The sequence below is a fragment of the Alternaria alternata genome (assembly GCF_001642055.1).
Source record: "Alternaria alternata strain SRC1lrK2f unplaced genomic scaffold CC77scaffold_17, whole genome shotgun sequence".
NCBI classification, from domain to species: Eukaryota; Fungi; Ascomycota; class Dothideomycetes; order Pleosporales; family Pleosporaceae; genus Alternaria; species Alternaria alternata.
This window is the reverse complement of record NW_017306206.1, coordinates 97,088-115,495: the sequence shown is the minus strand read 5'-3', so window position 1 is coordinate 115,495 and position 18,408 is coordinate 97,088. Positions and strand designations below refer to the sequence as shown.

Here is an 18,408-nt window from a genome sequence, read left to right as displayed (position 1 = left end):
CGAGATGTGCGTGCTTCATATCATGCTCGAGACGCTTAAGAACGATGCTTGATTGTTGGGTATCTTCTACGTTCAAACCACCAAAACGCCAAAACAATATAGGTTGTCAAATCAAACAAAATATCAGCTCCGACCTTACAACCGCGCATACTCGGCTTGTTCAGTCCTATTGACTTCGTTACGCGTTTTACCCACTGATTTCGACCCATCACATCTCACTCCTGGATCAAGTTGCAAATCATAGCACATGGATAACCACGCACTCGCAGCACGCTCCGCGAGCTCTTCGACAACTCCATGATCCTCACTGTTCATGACTCGATTGAACAATTCCATGCTGACCCAGCCGTCAAAGCCGATGTCCTTAATGATAGCATGTGCGACATCTTTGACAGGCAAGTACGCTCCACGGCTACTCTCGCCATAAAACAGCCTGCAATTTCTGCTCCAAGACATGCGTGCCGGTTGTTCAGCATTATAGAAAGGGTGACCAGGTCGCAGAGGTTGTTCGAGACGCTCAGCATCGACAATCTGGATGAAGAAGATCTTCTCTTTATGAGGCTTGATCTGCGTGACCAGCCGCTGTATTGACTCGCGAACTTCCTGATCGGCACCTGCGACCTTTCCAGTTTCCGAGGTGGGGTCTGCATATATCCTGCCCAAGATGTTGAAGCTGTCCAAGCAGATGCCAAAATTCGGTCGGCCAACCCTTTGTACGATGTCCCAACACATCTCCCATTTGTCAACGTGTGTTCCCCAGCTTAGACTTTCGTATGCGAATCGGATGATTGGTGTCTGCTGCAACCCTAGATCTGCGATCTCTTGAAGGTCGCCTACGATGAGGTTGATATCGGGAGAACACTCGTCCTGGGAAAGGAAGGTTGAGGGCACTTGCACGATATCGGTCTGGAGGACATGTGCCAATTGCATCCAAAGCTTCATCTCTTCGATCCGCTCAGCATGTCGCTTCCTGTCCAAGAGACCCTCGTAGTGCATAAATGGCTGCAGACAAATGATCTCAAGATCCAATGAAGAGCATAGGTCACGGACCGAGGCAGCGCCTGCCAGGAGATCGGACGGAGAGTCAGACCCGGAGTGATCAACCAAGTCTTCGTAGAAGAGTTCGATGCCCTCTAATCCATGTTTCGCAGCCATAGAGAGCTTGTATTCGAGGCTGTGGCCAGCGTAACACCGGCCTAGAGACATAGACGAGATACCCGGACGGCACGCCATGATGTGATGCTGATGGAAGAAGGATGCGGAATTTTGTGTAGTTTATAGTATGATATTGTAAGGACGAAACTATAGAGTTGAGGATTGCAAAGCTAGCAATTGCAGTGACTCGACTGATAAGACGTCTATGAGGTGACTGACGTATATCTAAGACCGTTCACAACCGTCCGAGATCTTGATCTACACACCCTCCACCACCGCTTCCTACCGTGTAAATACGCGGTAAATACTACTAATTCAGACAAGCTCGGCGAATACTGGATGCTGAATACCCCGGAATAATGCTGGAAAATGTGAGACGGTGCCTTTCGCAACCGTGCTGTTCCGGCGCAAGCAGTGGGAAAGCACGCCCTGGTGTCGGTGCAGATGGAGGTTTGGCGCTAGCCGAGCGGAAAAGAACTTACACCCCGAGCACGGCGCCACTTCGGTCACCGATTGTTGTTTCCGCGGTACCACTGCGAGCTCGGCACAGAAGGAATGTGGAGATGGCGACGAAGGCGTTATTCCTGCTGGTAACGATGAGCGGTTCGTAGCCGACATAGCCGTTGATCCTGAAGGTGTCAAGGGTCATCTCGTGAAAGGTGACAATACTTTGTATGCTGCAGGGTCTATGATGTCACTGTGGTCACTCATTCGACTTGTATGTTGCGATCAAATTATCGTCTCGAAATACTCCGAGATTTCCTAGGCAATGATTTTGGTGGGGGGTTTTGTCGCGAACGTGTAGAATGGACTGTCTTTGAGCATAGCGTCGGTACACAAGCTACTGTGAAGGCTTTTTCTATCATTATTGTTGGGCTGCTGAAACATCCGTAAGCGATACATCACGACGAATGATCTTCGCGGCTCAGATTTGTTTGGTTAGAGAGTGGCTTTGGTGAAATTGATTGTTCCATTGCTATGTATGATATTGTACGTGTGCAAGACAATCGAGCGCTTAAGCCATCTCTTTGTGTTCATCCGCCCTTGCCTTTTCATCCCTGATTACGAGGTTCACTTCCTCGTTCTCCTTCATCCTGTCAACCAGGACGCCGTGTGCTTTGAATGCAGGCTTGATGGTGAAGAGCTCGTCCATGCGCTCGAGTGGGATACCCTTGGTTTCAGGAATCAAGAAGAATACGAAAGGTATGCTGAGCAACATAAGGGATGCGAAGAACATGTATACTCCGTAGCCCATGGCACTAAACATTTGAGGAGTGAATCTTGAGATGATGAAGTTCCAGAACCTGCAAAGGTATCAGTAAATGTCTTACAGGCATTTCGTACAGTGAAAACTTACCAGTTGTTAGCAGCAGCAAAAGCTTGACCCAGAGAACGGGTCTGCTGGCTGTACATCTCGGAGTTGATGACCCATGGGGTACCGTTCCATGAGGGGGTGTAAAAGGCGGTCCAGAGGTAGAAGAAGAAGACTGCGCTGATACCGCCGGAGGAGAGGTTGCCTGAGGGGTTAGGGTTGTTCGCGGGGTCCGCGATCTTGATGTAGGCAGCAATGTACCACATGCAGAGAGAGCCACCTAGAGCACCGTACATAAGGAGCTTGGTGCGACCGAGACGATCGATCAACCAGATGAGCCAGACAAAAGTCAAAACGCATTTGACGACACCGAAGATACCAGTGGTAAGGAACCCTTCAGTAACGCCAAGACTCTTGAAGACGGTTGGAGAGTAGTAGTTGATCGCGTTAATTCCTGATTAAGGTACACAAAGTCAGCAAACGTTTCAGATGCAGTTTGTAAAGAGACAATTGCTTACCAGATCCGTTCTGCCAAAGGAACAGCATGCCGCCGAGGAAGAGGCGGTATTGTACCTTGCGATGCTTAAGCGCAAGGAATGGCTTCCAGAAACCGGGTCCAACGGTAAGTCTGTCGTGTTCGACTTGAGCATCTATAGCCTCAAGCTCTTCCATGATGTATGGGTGGTCTTCGGGGAGGTTGCGGATCCAGCAGAGATCCTTCAGCGCTTGCTCGCGCTTCCCCTTGCTCAAACACCATCGGGGTGATTCTCTCATCCAGAAAGCACCGAGCAACAAGCAGCCAGCGGGAATGAGTTGCACGGCAAAAGGAATGATCCATTGCTTGTGAGAAGGCGCCATGGTCTCTTGGAGACCATAGTTGATCCAGCTATCTACGAGTTAGCATGTGCTGTTCGCGAATGATGATCGTGCTTGACTTACAATCCAACGAGACCTCCCATCTGCCATCCGAGCTCGTAGATACCAACAAGTCGTCCACGAACAGCTGGCGGTGACAGTTCGGAGATATAGATTGGGACCATGTTACTGCATCCACCTACCCCCAAGCCTGCTAGAACACGGCCACCAATGATCAAACCGAGACCTCGGTCGCCATTGGCACCCAGCATCATACCAGCGCCCACGATGAACTGAATGTATCAGTGTCCGCTCTTACTATCAGGAAAGCATTGAGTGACTCACTATGAGGACCCAGAGAATAAGAGACTTCCTCCTGCCGATGTAGTGACTGGATGCATATGCTCCAAAAGCACCGAAGAAAGCACCAGCTTGGTATACCGAGACGATGTTGGCCTTGGTGAGGTTTAGGTCTGCGGGATCCATCTCCGCGAAGCCAAATTCTTCAACGAAAGATGGTAGAGCCAGTGTCGTGCCAATGAAGGCACTGTCGTAACCAATCATGCACGCTGCCCATGATGCGACACATGCTGCTGTGTAGACTCTCCAGTTGTAGACAGCCTTGGGCGTCGGTCGGTCCTCGACGAGGGTAAGGAGACCCATGTTGAAGTCGAAGAATCGGTGTGCTTGTAGACTTCAAGGTTGCTGGTCTCTGTTGGTGCCGAAGTAGAGATTGAGGTCGTCAGCCAGGCAAGTAGGCTTGGCTTGGGCGAGATGAAAGAGCAACCCAACAGATGAAGATCAGTCTGCACCTATATATCCTAGCCGAGATGAGTCCGATAACGTGCTGTTTTGCGGAGAATGTGGAGAAAACGCCACAAACCCCATGGAGATGAGCTACGAAGGAGTCAAACAATCGCGCACACACTCATTGGCCGTCTGGTTCGTAGAGAGGTTGATGCTGACCTTGGCCCGGAAGAATCGCTAAGCACCCCAGGAAGAATCGGACACTGTGCGATCGCATGGAGAAGCCATGCTCTCGCCGACCCCGGACTGGTCCCGGGAACCTGAATTTTCACGCCAGTCATTCCTAGTCGGGAAGTGATGGAATTACCCAGAGGGTTGGTGATGTCGCAGGGTCCGGAAGCGCATTTACACGCGAGGTTTAGTGGCCGGAGCTTTCTCGCTGATTGGATGAATCGCGTAGCAGTCAGAAGAACACCGGTCAGTAGCATCAACGTCAACACGCTTGACTCGCGTCTTCTCCACGTGCGACATGACTTTTTCCGGTTCCCAACGCGTTGAATCTGGGGTATTGGCGCATGCGTTAGACGGCATGATAGAACACGCCTTGAGCTTTACCACCAGCACCATTCTTCCAATATCTCATCATCTGTAACAGCATCAGTTATCAATTACTCGGCAAACCTCACCAACCATCAATTCCATTCCCTGAATATCCGACACGCAACACACGACACCTACATACCATCATGTCCACTGAACCCAGCATACCGGAGGTATCGCAAACCGAGCGCCATGGCTACCTCTTCGGCCACCCAATCGCACACTCGATGTCGCCTTTATTACACAAGACTGTATACGACAACCTAGGGTTAAATTGGGCACAATATCCTTTGGAGTCGAGAGACATGAGCTTGTTCCTACAACTGATCAAACATCCTCATTTCTACGGAGCTTCGGTGACAATGCCTCACAAAGTCGCGATACTCAAACACCTTGACGGTCTTACAGAAGAGGGACAGGATGTAGGCGCAGTAAATACCCTCTTCATCCAAGAAGACGCTTCTGGAAATCGGTTATACATGGGTACCAATACCGACGTGATAGGCATAAGGGATGCGTTCGCATACAACGTAGAACCAACCAAGTTTGAGAACAGGCCAGCGTTGGTGATCGGCGGAGGCGGTGCAGCAAGAAGCGCAGTCTACGCGTTGAGAAAATGGATGAAGGCCAGCGCGATATATCTCGTAAGTTTTATACTATAAAAGATTCAAGGTTTGAAGATGATGCTGATAATGAACTCTCAGGTCAACCGGGACCCATCAGAAGTCGAAGCTGTAATAAGCGAATGTAAATCCCGCGGTTACGGCGACTCTCTCGTCCACGTTTCCACCGTCGCACAAGCACAGAGTATAGAGGGTGTTGGTGCAATCGTAGCCTGCGTACCAAACTTCACACCCGTCACACCAGCTGAGATTGAGGCGCGGCAAGTTCTTGAATGCTTTTTGGCGAAACCACACAAGGGAGCGCTACTAGAGATGTGTTACCATCCGACCACTTGGACGGAGATCGCGGAAGTAGGAAAGCAGAATGACTGGCAGATTGTGCTGGGAACGGAGGCATTAATATACCAGGGACTGGAACAAGATCGCTATTGGACCGGAAAGGCAGTAGCTGAGTTGCCAGTTGAGAAGGTGCAAGAAGCTATCGCCAGGAAGCTGAGCGAGGCAAGATTGTAGTCGTTAATCGAACTGAACATATCTACGTATACTTGTCACAGGCCATGAGCTCGAGGTGTGATGCGAAAACTATTTACGCTCCAGGTCGCGAATAGTCGAGATTACGGACCCGCCGCCATACCTCACGTACTGTCCTTTCTTGACTCTGTCGCCCTGTTTCCGTCGGCGATGGTCCAGCGGGTCTGATAGCCAAATACAACCGACTCCCTAGCTTCACTTCTTCAATAGGCGCATTGGCCTCATCCTCCGGGGGGTTCGCCGTTGTGACCAGTCCTCCGGCTTCGTGTAAGATAGCAATGCCAGCCGCAACATCCCATTCCCAACACCCTCCTTCCCACCAGATATCAAACGCTCCCATAGCAACATATGCCAGATCTAGTGTTGCACTTCCTAGACTTCTAACTCCATGAACCATGCCTCCTCTCCCCTGTCTTCCTCCAATCTCAGCCGCCATATTGACAAAACTCTCAATCTTGCGATGCATATTGCCGTCTGGCGTATCTCTTCTATCCTTGCCCCATTCACATGAGAAGATACAACCACTAGGCGCCTTTGCCGGCATGGGTGGTATGGGGTTGCGCACCAGCGGGAGACGTTGAGTTTCGTTGTAGAAGGCGCCGCGACCAGCGCAGGACGAGAAGAATTGGTTCGTGAAGGGCGCGTATATGACGCCAATGAGCGGTTTGGATTTGTGTATGAAGGCGATGCTCACGCAGAACATGGGGAACAGGTGGATATAGTTTACTGTTCCGTCGAGAGGGTCGACACACCACGTAGGTGAGGCGTCGATTACGTAGTCGCGGGAGGAGCCTTTGCTATACGATTCTTCGCCGACAAACCTGTAGACAGTCAATATATACTTCTGTTATCGAAGATTAAAGACATACGTGTGCTTGGGGTACTTCTCAGCTATTGCCTTCTTGATAAATGCCTCAACATCCTCGTCCGTCTCCGTAACCAAATCGACAGCATTCTCTTTCTGAACATGTTCCTTCTCTTCGCCTGACGCATTCCCACCATCGATTCTCAATTGCGCGGCATCCATGAGCATCTTACCCGCCTTCCGCCCCAACTGGACAGCAAACGCGTAGATCTCATCGAGTTCTTCTCTTGAAATGTCCGTCATGTTGATTGCCTGTTGTCGTGTATACAAAGAATACTAGATTGGCATGGCAGAAACGCCATGGCGAACCAACACGCGCCAGAAGCGATCGCGTCGCACATCATCCGTCTAAAGCCGTATCGGCTAGGAACGGAAAGGGTCCTGATAGCTACATGTAGGGAAGTGGGACGTCATTCTTTGAGATTGGAAGCAAGACGGCCGATCGTAAGGGTGGGGGTAAGGACTTTTCCCTTTCCGAAAGCCACCGGAATCTCGGAACGAGCGTACACTGAGAGGATACGCGACACGAAAGACAGATCAGTCGTGTTATCGCAATCTCTCCCAACATCAGCACAGTTTTAAAAGCACCGATATTGGCTTATTAGCTCAGGTCGTATCAAAAGCTACCGTTTCAGGACGTCTCCTCCATACTTACAGCCCAACATGCCCAAATCCATTCTCCTAATAAACGGTCCAAACCTGAACCTCCTCGGCACGCGCGAACCTACAATCTACGGCTCTACATCTCTCTCAGACGTAATTACCTCCGCGCATACCCAATGTACCGAACGATCCGTGAACTTTTCGCACATTCAATCGAACCACGAAGGCGTACTCGTTGATCGCATACACGAGGCACGCGGCAAAGTCGACTTCGTTGTGATCAACCCCGGCGCGCTCACACATACCAGCGTCGCACTGAGGGACGCGTTGGCCGGCGTGGAGATACCCTTTGTTGAAGTGCACATCAGTAACATACATAAGAGGGAGGCGTTCAGACATCACAGTTATCTGAGCGATAAGGCCGAAGCAGTAATTTGTGGTTTGGGAGTATATGGATATGAGGCAGCTATCGAGTTTGCGGTGAGGTATCTTAAGGAAAAGGACGAGAAGAAGGCGAATTTGTAGAGCGTCATGTATAGCTAGATTTGTGGCGGCAAATGATGCTTTGATTTTGGTACCGATGTCTATGGAGTCTCCTGTTCGCCAGTAACATGCAGATTATCAGTCGTGCGTTCTACTGAATCCATGTTTGATATCCTGTCGCGCTTCAAGGTATGTTTGCAATGCTGTGATAGCTGGTAGCAGAAGCATGACCACACTCAACGTCTGTCCGAATCCCCAAACGTTCTCCTCGTTATCCTGCAAACCACAGAAGTTTGCCGGGTCCTCAGGTGCCGCGAACTTCTGCGTCAGGACTAAGATAGCGGACAAGATTGCGAGCAATATTTGCACCACGAATGCAATGGCTGGATTGAGGAAGAGAAAGTAAATGAGACGCAGACCAAGACGCGCTGGACATATGAACCGTGGTGAAAACCCTCTCTCCTTTTGTGTGGAGTCGGTCAAGCGGCGTACGAGGGCTTGTATTGAAGACTCTGAACAAGACGATGGTGTGTCCAGACCTCTGCCTTCCGGGTCGTATAGGATGCAAACCAAAGCCGTCGAGAAGCCGATTAGGATGAGAAATAGTGGTACGAGGAACGACAGTCTTTGTACACGACTGCGCAGTATAGATGTACCGTCTTCGTCTTCGATAAGACTGGGCGGCATCGCAATGGCGGTGATCATGGACGTAAGCAGAAATAGAGCGAAGCATACGACAAGTGCGAGGCGGATCTTTGCAATGAGCTTGTACTTACGGAAGTACTTTCGGAGCGTGATCAAAGCAGCGAGATGCGATGACGACGATAGAGCGCATATGTAGAGGATAAGGACGAAGTGAGCACCTTGGACACGAAATGAGCGTTGCGCCACCTGAAGGTATACTGTCAGTAGGTAATAACATCAAGAGACGTCGACCGTACTTTGATCCATCCACTCAGAAGTACAGCGTAGCCCGTAATGAGTTGCTGATCGCCGAAACCAATTATGAGTGGGTCTAGGAAAGGACGCCACGCGTAATGCTTCTTCCACTCATTCTCCAAGAAGCGCTCCCGGATGTATGTGAGCGGCGCTCGAGGCGTGAAGTGACCCTTCGTATCGAATGCTTGGTCGAGAAGCATAACGAGGATAGAGGCAAATGTAGTCATGAAGCTTGCGATGACAAATGACAGGACGACCTGCGACATTGTTAAACTGATACCACACGAAGTAATCTGGGGTTCTAACTCCTACACCAGCGATGTCTGGCTCTGCTCCATTGGCGCAATCCCCATTCCAGGCCGCTATGCTGTCAAATGTGACCCATGGTGGTGCCATGCATGAGCAACGAATCGAAAGCTGGGTTGCGTGTGGAATTGGACGTTTTGAAACCGTTAAGTCAATAGGATGAGGATGTCTGAGTTGCCCAAACAGGGCATTGTGAGAGGCTTTCGAGGGAGGTTTGGGTGGACTATGTGTGCGTAGATAGTAGGATGAAACGTAGGTGTGGAGACAAGAAGAGTAAAAGGGAAAGGCGGTCGATGTGTTTGGAATGACCTTGAGTGACGATTTTGTCAAGCCTCATACATGTTATCGCACGTGGCAAGAGTAATTGAGGAAAGTGCTGCCATCGAAGCTCGCGAGTCACTCATGTGGAAACCTTGGAACAACAAATCACGAAGTCTCGTGTACGAATCTTATACATTGTGTGTAGTGCAAGCTGGTTCGCTGGGTATCAAGTACTATTTAGACAGCCTACTTCATTTCTGCTTACTCTTCGCCTTGACGCGAGCAGCCAGCTTTTTGATATCATCCTCGCCCTCTGCAGCATCCTGTTTGGACTTCTTCGACTCTCGTTGAAGTTCTGGCTCATCACCATCCTTGCCTTGTTTGCGCTTCTTGCGACCCTCCTCTAGCAGCGCCTTCATACCTGACGTCTCCTTGAACCTAGGGTTTGTAGGATCGATAGCAAACTCATGGCTTTCGTACAACTTCGCAAAACGAGGATCGGTCGTGTCGATCTTGAAGTTGTCCTCTATGATGGGAGCGTTCTTCTTGGCTTTCTTGCCCTTCTTCTTGGCCTTCTCCGACTTGACGATTTCATTCATGTCGAAATGGCGCAGCTTGGAGTCGTCTTCGTCTGCCATAAGCAGCTCCAGGTTCGCGCGCTCAGCTGCGGCCGCCTGATCCTGCTGCTCTTGCTCTGCCTTCTTCTTTGCTTTCTCAGACTTCTTCGACTTGGGCTTGGCGGCCTTTGCAGCTTCTTCGGGATCAGAGGCAAAGAACGGGTCGTTGAATGGATCGTCTTCGTTCGCATCCGCTGGCGCATCCGCCTCCTGCTCAACTGGGGCATCAGGGTCCCTGCCGGCCTTCTTGGCTTCCCACCTCTCCTTACGCTTCGCCTTCCTTTCCTTCTCTTTGCGAATGTACTTCTCCATTGTAGTCTCTTGCAGTGGGATTTCGTTCTCGAATACGTCGCCGTTGCTAGCGCCATTGGATAGTCCTCCTGTGAAGGTAATCTGCATCTCGCTATCTGGCTTTGGAAAGTCGCGATCGCGCTTTGCAGACGTCTTTTTCTTCGTTTTTGAAGACTTGCCAGGAGCCTCCAGTCCCAAAGCAGCCCTGAGACTTGCGGCCTTGTCTGCCTTTGCTGCTGCTTCCTCGTCTTCGGAAGATGACTCGTCTGTGCCCAGGTATGCTTGCAGCTCGTTCTCATCAATCTCCTTACGGGAGAAAGCTCGCTTTTGCACTTCCTTCCGTGTCGCGTCGTCAGCGTCCCAGGTCAACTTGACCTTTGAGTGTGTAAGTGCATCCGTTGAGAACTCGTTGGGTTTATAGCCGTCCGGCAGCTTCGCGCATTCGTCGTGGGGATCTTGGTCGAAGGTTGTGCCGTCGGGAACGAATCGTAGGTCGAAGAAGTTGGCGCTCGTCAGGTATTCTCGGCCATCGAGATTGTCGTAGATGGACTTTGCGACATTGGCAGAGGAACATGTGATGACGGCGTAGTAGTATCGCAGCCTGTCAAGTTGGTAGGCTCGCAGTTTGGTGGAGTCGAATTCTTCGCCTGTTTCGTCTCCTTGCAAGTCTGCCCTGTTTTGTTCCTCATCGTCTGCGTCCGAGATGTCCGAGTCGTCGTCAAGCACGCCGATGTTGTTCTTGTCTCTATTGGACGTGGATGCGAAGATCTCGCGGGGCGGTCCCTCAATCTCCTCACGCTGCAGGCGCTCCATACCAAACTCGCTAGGGTATATGACAACGTTGAGGATTCGCCCATCAGCCGGAACGAACGAGTTTGCTACAGCCATGATGTCGGTGGCCCGTATGTTGTCCCAGTCCATGTTCACAGCAGCCAAGCGTGCAGAGATGTCGCCTGTCGGAACTTCATTGTCGTCGCCGGCAAGCTCTGTTTGCTCCTCCAGTTCGACCTCGTCCTCTTCTTCGCTGGAGCTCTCGTCCGATGAAGACTCAAGTCCACCGTCTCTGATGGGGTCAAAGCCTTCTTGCTGTACCCTCTGCATTTCCTTCTTGACCGCTTTGTCCCGTTTCTTGTTAGCCGGTCGCTCTAGCTCCAGCTCGTCTCCGTCGTCTTCGTCGTCTTCATCTTCGTCGTCCTTGTCATCGCTGTCGGCGTCATATAGCCTGTCGATGGCCTTTTTGCCAGCTTCCTTGGATACCTTTCTGCCATATTTGTCGACTGTGGCCTTGTTGTAGAAGTCTGGATCGCTCCGTAGTCGCGAGAACCGGGGATCGAGCTTGGTCTTGGTGTGCTTCTTCGAGGGGAGTCTGAACTTGGGGTCGGTTTCGAAGTTTGCGAATCGCGAGTCGTCTGTGGTAGGCGCGCTAGATTTCGCGCCCTTTACAGGTATCGTCTGTCGTTTTGGAAGAGGCATTGTGAAGTTTGCTTGTCCGTGGAGGCGGAGGGCTGTCGCGCAGCGCTAGATTGGGAAGCTGAACTTTTTCTGGGGCGGTGGCAGATCGGCGGCGACGACGTTTGATTGGATACCGCCTCGGAGGTAATCGACGGCTAGGGATTCGACAGCCGATCTGGGGAAGCTTTAGCTGCGTCACTCTCAAGAGGGGAAATACATCACACGACGGTCCCGGAAGGGCTCCGGCTGTCCCAACAACTTCTTCACGTCTTGGTCAACTTGCCAGTCTGCTTCCTACTTCCACAATACCCGTCTCAGCTGAAAACATCCCAGACAAAACACCATGGCTTACTCCAGACTCCTCACGTAAGTCGGGAGCTATGCACAAGTCTAGCTTGAGCTTATGCATAGCATTGGAACATGTAGCTGATACTGACCGCCTGCAGTCCCCGCAACATGACTTTGGTCTCTTTGGCTTCACTCGGCAGTGGCTACTTCATTCTCAAGTCAAAGGCGCTCGCCGACAAGCAGAGAGACCGTGCTGCAGGCGACTATACTGTCACAGTCGATAGGTCAGGTACGAGATCCCATTCCACCTGAGAAGGGTCCACCATTGCGATACGTACATCGCGCTGACTACAGAATATAGGAGGCGGTGTCTGAGCACGTCGACAATCTAGCGTCGACTGCCATGTGGCAGCTCCAGCATATGACCAGCGGTGTGCAGCCTTTTCTTTCACAATGCAATGGCCTTCATCATGTTTGCAGCGTTCCAAGCTTAGCGCCTTTCTTTACCACACCAAACACCATCAGCGGTTCCCAATCCGCACCGAAGCGACACTCGTTCGTACACTTGTATGCTACTGCCAAAAAGAGGGCATTAATAGATCTACAGCGTATCCTGTCTCAAGTGATGCATACCAAGCGCATGGTACCTGCAGGATGATCTCCGTACCCGATGTACTTTTATCCAGCGCGCAACAACACCAACAACAGTATTTCATACGAAGAATGTGCCTGTACCTCCCCGAAACAAGTTCGCATGCGCCGAGCATTTGTTTCGAACTCGCTCGTACGCGGGCGACCCGCATCCGTTGTTAGTTACGATTGGCCGACCCATCCGATGCTAAATTTAACTCACTCAGCCTCAATCAAGAATGCCCGAAAAGCGACAACAGAGATGAAAATAGTATGACAACCATACGAATCGTCGGAATGCCCAAGACCCGCCGTTACGAATTTCACCTCCACTTTGTTCAGTGATTACGACTTCCTTGTTGAGGGTCCACTTCTCAGCTTTTTGGCTCAGCCTTTGCGGGCGTCCTTGTCAGCTCTCACCAGGATCTTAGCCAATGAGCTCACAGTCCATCAGCATGAATATAGATTATCTCGAATACGGGATCAGGAGAGCCGTCCAGCCTTACGATGCCATAATCACTTACAGTACGATCCTCCACTCGTGCACCAGGATGGCGGAGCTGCAAAAGGATGCCCTAGGCCCATCACTTTGCTAGAAACTTACGCGATCATTCTTTAGTCTTGTTTGTGTGACTGCATACACCTGTCGGATTTTATTCATTCCTTCACATCTTCATCTGGAAACTTGCCTATGTTCTGTACTGACGATTGCCACTTTTGATCGGATCGGATCGCAAAACACGATTACCAACATGGGTCACAACGATGTCGCTGGGCATGAAAAACAACAAACCAGGCAAGGGAACGAGATGCAGATACCGCCCCAAGCAAATGTACTAGCGGCAGCCAGCTATGTCCGTCGAGTGTTTGAGAACAAGAAGTTCACTTATGCCATCATGGGCGAGCTTGCGATGCTTTGTCTAGGACACGGATGCGAGATGCGGGATGTATTCATTGCATACGACGATAAAGACTACAACCGGATCAAGAAGAAGCTTGAGTCCGACCGACGGTATAACAGAGGAGCCTACTTTCTCCAAATGGCGACTGGCTAACAGCGTCAGGATACGACTGCCTGAGGGCATGAACCCTTTGTTCCCTTCCAAGATGGTGGTACAAACTGGGCCTAGCTTTTTAGATGCAGGATGTAAAGGTCCAGCGACAATAGAAGTAACCCTAGTGCCCTCTGGTCAGTTGTACACGAACCTGTTTTGACCTCCGGCTAACGGTGCATAGGCTCATACGAGACTCCATCGAACGGAACCCTTGCCAAAAACGTCGTCTTGCTGAGCCTTAGGACCGATGGGGTGTTGAGGACATTCTACGGATTGAACATGCTATACCTCGTCAGGACCCTACTTCACTTTTGCCAGATTCGCGGCTTAGCTTGGGAACCACGGAAGGATATTCACTTCTTGTGCCAGCACTACGGAGATCAACTACAGTCGATTCGCAGTCTTTTGAACCCAGATTTCATAGAACGGAAGTTTCTACGAACGGCTTTCGTCAGCCGGCTTCCTTTCGAAGAACAGCGAAGATGCTATCGTACGTTGACAGGTCGGGAACCTCCTTCAGCCACCACGCTGGCCCCACCGACAGCGGAAGGAAATCACATCCGGTCGCGGTCCGCATCTGAGCTACCAAGAGTTCAAGGGATTTCCCGCGCATCGTTACCAGATTTCTTATGTCCACCAGAGTCTCAGAAGATCAAAACATCTCACCCGCGTGCGGAACATGCGACCTCGACGCTCATGGAACACACAGGACCTTCCTCAAATGCAGCGGCTTATACAAGGGATTCACGTTCCAGATACCGTATGTCCAGTGCCCCAAGCAGCAGACGTACTAGTCCCACAGATCCTCAATCTGGATCCAATCCACAAATGCAGTTCTCGAACTTGAAGCCTTCATCCGAGCCGGCTCCGTCACTTTCCCTCCACGAGCGTGCAGCTTCTTATTCAACACCAAACGCCCACCCTGGCGTCCCAGGACCATGTGTAGCGCAAGTGCCAGCAAAGAACACGTCCAGCGCTCGTTCACCGCTCCTTGATATTAGGACTACGCATCGGATCCCTGAAAAAAGCTCTCCAGAGGGCTTTGGAACATCTGTACCAGAGCAGCGACTGAGCAGACTTCAAGTAGTCAACTCTGCTGGCGAGACTATATCACGCACACGGTATGATGCAGAGGCAAAAGAGGAGGCGTATAACCTACATGTTGTAGGACCCCAAGGAGTCTACCAAGCACCGCAGAATCACCCAAGCCCACCACCAACCGCCAGTGAAGCTACCACATTATCTCAAAATTCTCCTCCAATCTTCGAACTCGACGCGACACCACCGCCACATGATATCCTTGCAGAGCTCTCCGCAGACATCGATGCTGCGCTGCAAGTCAGCCACCATCCTCGCACGTCTCCACAACCCGCGCTACCACAGTCACACGACTCGTATAGGCCGCCCGTTCCTCGTACACAGTCCGCTTCATTAAGCACACTTCCAGCAAGCTTGATGGTTGGCAATGCGTCTCCCCAACTGCCATCTACACCACCACATAACACGCCTTCTACCTACCCAACGACACAAACGAACGCATCGAGATATTCAAGACAATACCCGCCTCCTTCCTTCGCACAGGCACCGAACAGTCTGCCTGCATCACCACCTCTTACACCAGCACCATTGTCGGTATACAAGGCGTATCAGCCTACGACCATACCCAATTCAGGGCAGGTATATCCAGTTTCACCACCTGATAGCGCTGGCACCGAACACCGTATCCGGCCGACAAGCTTCATGCAAGTGAGAGATATCGATGGTATGGGACACTATTTTGCTACGCATAACCGGCAAGCTTCGCACCATGTCCAAGAAGTGATTCAGAGCCTGGATTCGAGCATGCTAGCGATGGAGTATCAAGCAGCATTACCACAGTTTGACGAAGGCTATGGAAGAAGATGAACATGGAATTCCTTCGTGCGCGTATACATGTAAAGAGCTACTCATGCACGTTGTAAGGACAAATATTCAATATTGAAAAGCGGTAACGCTCAGTCGAAGGATGGAGAGGGGTATAAACCATATCCAACAAGATTAACAAGCACAATATTTACAGCGGTACATCTTCCATCATCTGTATGGCGCCTTCCCTTCCGACCGTGATGATAACATCTCCCAGCGTCTTTGTCGAAAATCCTGCTTCTGAGTACCTGAAGTAGTAATCCCACTTCCTCTTGAAAACCTCCGCACCCTCATCGTCCATACCCTCCTGGCTCTTCTCTTTAATAAGTTGTGGTTTGATCTTGCCTTCCCAGTTATCCAAAAACTCTTCACGCCATAATCGCAGCGCTTTCGCGTAGTGGGGCCCGATGTTCTCTATGCTGTCGACGACAAGCGATCCACCTGATGCGGTTTGTATGCTAGCAACGAGTTCGGAGACGGCGGGAAGATGACCTCCAGGGAAAATGTATCGGCGGATAAAGTCGTCAGATTTGGCATAGGCTTCGTAGCGAGCATCGGGCATGGTTATGCATTGGAAGCATGCTACGCCACCCTCCTTCTTGAGCAGCTTGTCGATGCACTTGAAGTATGTCACCAAATATTCTTTGCCCACAGCCTCCAACATCTCAATTGAGACGGCCTTGTCAAAAGGCCCTGTCTCTGGTACTTCCAAACTTCGGTAATCGCATAGGAGGACTTGTATCTTGTCTGACATGCCCGCTTCTCGTATTCGCTCTTCTGCCAGCTCTTTTTGCTCAATCGAGAGGGTCAATGATGTGACTCTGCAACCTGTCCGTTGTACGGCGCGCATGGCGAAGCTTCCCCAGCCAGTACCAATCTCCAGAACGTGATCTGTGCCCTTGATGTGTGTGTTGTCGATGAAGCGATCGAGTTTTCGCATTTGCGCATCGTAGAGGCTTTCGCTCGCACATTTCGGGTCCGATTTCGGTAGCCATATCGGGCACGAGTACGTCATGTCTTGGGAGAGGAAGGCAGCGAACATTTCGTTGGAGATGTCGTAATGTGCGGAAATATTGAGGCGCGCGTTCTTGAGATTGTTGCTGCCTCTTACCAGGCCAGCGAGACCAGAAGAGATGGCAGAGGTGAAAGTTGAACCATTGGAAAGATAGTTGCGGTTCAGGATGAAGAGCTGCGAATGTAAGCTGAAAAGCGCATCTTAACGGTTACCAAATGTGGCAACTCACCTCGAAGAACTTGGTCAAGTCCGGTGTTGTGAACTCTCCCAACATGTAACTCTCTGCAAAGCCCTAAAATCAATCAGCTCTTGTTCTTTCCGATCGCACGAGTATGCCGGAGCGTACCATGTCTGCAAAAAGCGCCAATCGCACCCAGAACTTCTCGTCGAGCACGTTTAGGAATGCAATTGGAAGGCCCTCTTTGTCAGAACCAAACGCAGCGGTCGCCTTGCTCGAACCACCTTCAAATAGTACCAGCTTGCCATGCTTTAGATTCTGGAATTGGGAAAGTGTGCCATTTTTGCATAGAGTCACCAGTGGCCCCCAAGCTTGTGATGTAACTGGACTGAGCAATGAAGACACCGCTCCTGTCACAGAACTATAAATCGCCATAATCCCGATGTATGCCTTTTGAAATCGAGGTTTTCCGGCTGGCGCAAACCCAAATGATCAATTGAAAGACGTTTAGGCTACGAAGCTGTCCAATTTCAAAGCAAAAGGCGCGCGGCTTCAGTGCGAGTAGCGAGACAAATCTGCTAGTACGTCTCGATCTGCCCGAGCTTCTTTGTAAGATAGGTGGCTGTACGGTGTGCGGGCGGTCGTGGAGGGGAATTAGCGCGTCAATCGCCCAAAAGTAATGCGACAATGGTATCGTGAACGCGTCGGAAGAAGAGCTGAGAAAGAAGTCGAACGACGGTAGCTAGTCGGCTAACACATGGCACCAGAGTCTATTTCAGAAGTCCAGGTAGCTCGCCGTCCTATCGCCGGAACGGCCGAAAGCCGACACGGTGCATCTGGTTGCGCCGTTTCAAAGCCATGCGTGTTGCATTCTGTCTGAGGTGCAGTATCGGGCGAGGAAGCCTTGCCAATTCGAGTGATCTATGACGCCGTCGATCCGCCTAAACATCGCGAATGTCGCAAAATCAGTGTAACTCTTACACGTCGGCGGAGGTTGAGGCCGTGCAAAGGCATGTAAGAAGTTCGGATATGCGTATTTTTCTCCTCCTGTAGCTTCTAGTGTCTGTTCCCATGCGATGTTTGGACAGGAAGTTTGGAAGTGACGATGAGCCGCATTCCAGGGTCCACAAAATCATTTGGCGGCATGTTTGGGAGGGGCAAGTTATGCAGGGGCACAACTCACTGTGCGTCTCAGCCTTGCAGTCCCGTGTCTATGTTGAGTCCAGAAGGTCGGTGACAGCAGTTCGTATATATCCTTGAGCTTTCCATGTGGCATGAAGAGGTACTGCGGGTGTAAGCATGGCATGCAGCATCTCTCCGATCGGCGATGCTGTAGCGGCGGCCGCGGCCTCCGGACTGTGCCAGAAAGAACGGAATGGATGGCGTGGACTTTGCGACAGGTGTACTATGGTAATGAATGAAAATGAGCAAAAGAGGAGAGACGGATATGAAGTTGGTTATAGCCAAGCCAAGACCATGTACTTGCTCGTACTTTCGTCGTCATCTTGAGCTCGTGAACACCCTATCAGGAAAACGCCCGTGCGTCCGCGGAGACACGCTACGGCGCGTCGACGCGTATTCCGTAAATCACGTCCATATGCTTGTACCTATACATCAACCCAAACATTTTCAACTACGCATCAGCCCAAGGTTCATTTTTGTAATCTGTGTTTCAGTCGATACATCACTTACTTTCG

The 18,408-nt window shown here is 50.9% G+C and overlaps 10 protein-coding genes across 10 annotated transcripts; 4 read left to right on the top strand and 6 right to left on the bottom strand.

Moving 5' to 3' along the window:
• Positions 1 to 46: 46 nt before the first annotated feature.
• On the bottom strand, positions 47 to 1,352 carry CC77DRAFT_234194 (3-dehydroshikimate dehydratase). Its single transcript, XM_018530769.1, has one exon. It carries the CDS (start codon positions 1,231 to 1,233, stop codon positions 136 to 138), a length of 1,098 nt encoding a protein of 365 aa, XP_018383172.1. The 5' UTR covers positions 1,234 to 1,352; the 3' UTR covers positions 47 to 135.
• Positions 1,353 to 2,109: 757 nt separating this feature from the next.
• Positions 2,110 to 4,404, bottom strand: CC77DRAFT_1096991 (general substrate transporter). Its single transcript, XM_018529870.1, has 5 exons — positions 3,668 to 4,404; positions 3,407 to 3,615; positions 2,986 to 3,353; positions 2,513 to 2,921; positions 2,110 to 2,459 (listed from the first exon to the last, which is right to left on the bottom strand). Exons 1-5 carry the CDS (start codon positions 3,983 to 3,985, stop codon positions 2,171 to 2,173), a joined length of 1,593 nt encoding a protein of 530 aa, XP_018383171.1. The 5' UTR covers positions 3,986 to 4,404; the 3' UTR covers positions 2,110 to 2,170.
• A 164-nt stretch (positions 4,405 to 4,568) lies between these two features.
• CC77DRAFT_994183 (NAD(P)-binding protein) lies at positions 4,569 to 5,837 on the top strand. Its single transcript, XM_018536438.1, has 2 exons — positions 4,569 to 5,313; positions 5,374 to 5,837. Exons 1-2 carry the CDS (start codon positions 4,816 to 4,818, stop codon positions 5,803 to 5,805), a joined length of 930 nt encoding a protein of 309 aa, XP_018383170.1. The 5' UTR covers positions 4,569 to 4,815; the 3' UTR covers positions 5,806 to 5,837.
• On the bottom strand, positions 5,788 to 7,225 carry CC77DRAFT_1022647 (inositol monophosphatase). Its single transcript, XM_018525511.1, has 2 exons — positions 6,693 to 7,225; positions 5,788 to 6,644 (listed from the first exon to the last, which is right to left on the bottom strand). The coding sequence occupies exons 1-2, from the start codon at positions 6,929 to 6,931 to the stop codon at positions 5,879 to 5,881; spliced, it is 1,005 nt and encodes a 334-aa protein (XP_018383169.1). The 5' UTR covers positions 6,932 to 7,225; the 3' UTR covers positions 5,788 to 5,878.
• Positions 6,856 to 7,955, top strand: CC77DRAFT_1022646 (catabolic 3-dehydroquinase). Its single transcript, XM_018525510.1, has one exon. The coding sequence runs from the start codon at positions 7,352 to 7,354 to the stop codon at positions 7,814 to 7,816; it is 465 nt and encodes a 154-aa protein (XP_018383168.1). The 5' UTR covers positions 6,856 to 7,351; the 3' UTR covers positions 7,817 to 7,955.
• On the bottom strand, positions 7,913 to 9,109 carry CC77DRAFT_941000 (hypothetical protein; the record flags this gene model as incomplete). The annotated part of the gene is made up of 3 exons (XM_018534760.1): positions 7,913 to 8,665; positions 8,716 to 8,970; positions 9,020 to 9,109. 3 exons carry the CDS (start codon positions 9,107 to 9,109, stop codon positions 7,913 to 7,915), a joined length of 1,098 nt encoding a protein of 365 aa, XP_018383167.1.
• A 345-nt stretch (positions 9,110 to 9,454) lies between these two features.
• CC77DRAFT_1022645 (hypothetical protein) lies at positions 9,455 to 11,929 on the bottom strand. Its single transcript, XM_018525509.1, has one exon. It carries the CDS (start codon positions 11,659 to 11,661, stop codon positions 9,532 to 9,534), a length of 2,130 nt encoding a protein of 709 aa, XP_018383166.1. The 5' UTR covers positions 11,662 to 11,929; the 3' UTR covers positions 9,455 to 9,531.
• On the top strand, positions 11,873 to 12,668 carry CC77DRAFT_1022644 (hypothetical protein). Its single transcript, XM_018525508.1, has 3 exons — positions 11,873 to 12,006; positions 12,087 to 12,217; positions 12,290 to 12,668. The coding sequence occupies exons 1-3, from the start codon at positions 11,984 to 11,986 to the stop codon at positions 12,301 to 12,303; spliced, it is 168 nt and encodes a 55-aa protein (XP_018383165.1). The 5' UTR covers positions 11,873 to 11,983; the 3' UTR covers positions 12,304 to 12,668.
• Positions 12,669 to 13,310: 642 nt separating this feature from the next.
• Positions 13,311 to 15,518, top strand: CC77DRAFT_1063747 (hypothetical protein; the record flags this gene model as incomplete). The annotated part of the gene is made up of 3 exons (XM_018528654.1): positions 13,311 to 13,570; positions 13,623 to 13,747; positions 13,795 to 15,518. The coding sequence occupies 3 exons, from the start codon at positions 13,311 to 13,313 to the stop codon at positions 15,516 to 15,518; spliced, it is 2,109 nt and encodes a 702-aa protein (XP_018383164.1).
• Positions 15,519 to 15,592: 74 nt separating this feature from the next.
• Positions 15,593 to 17,417, bottom strand: CC77DRAFT_233746 (cyclopropane-fatty-acyl-phospholipid synthase). The gene is made up of 3 exons (XM_018530768.1): positions 16,880 to 17,417; positions 16,763 to 16,825; positions 15,593 to 16,707 (listed from the first exon to the last, which is right to left on the bottom strand). The coding sequence occupies exons 1-3, from the start codon at positions 17,144 to 17,146 to the stop codon at positions 15,667 to 15,669; spliced, it is 1,371 nt and encodes a 456-aa protein (XP_018383163.1). The 5' UTR covers positions 17,147 to 17,417; the 3' UTR covers positions 15,593 to 15,666.
• Between the last annotated feature and the right edge of the window lie 991 nt (positions 17,418 to 18,408).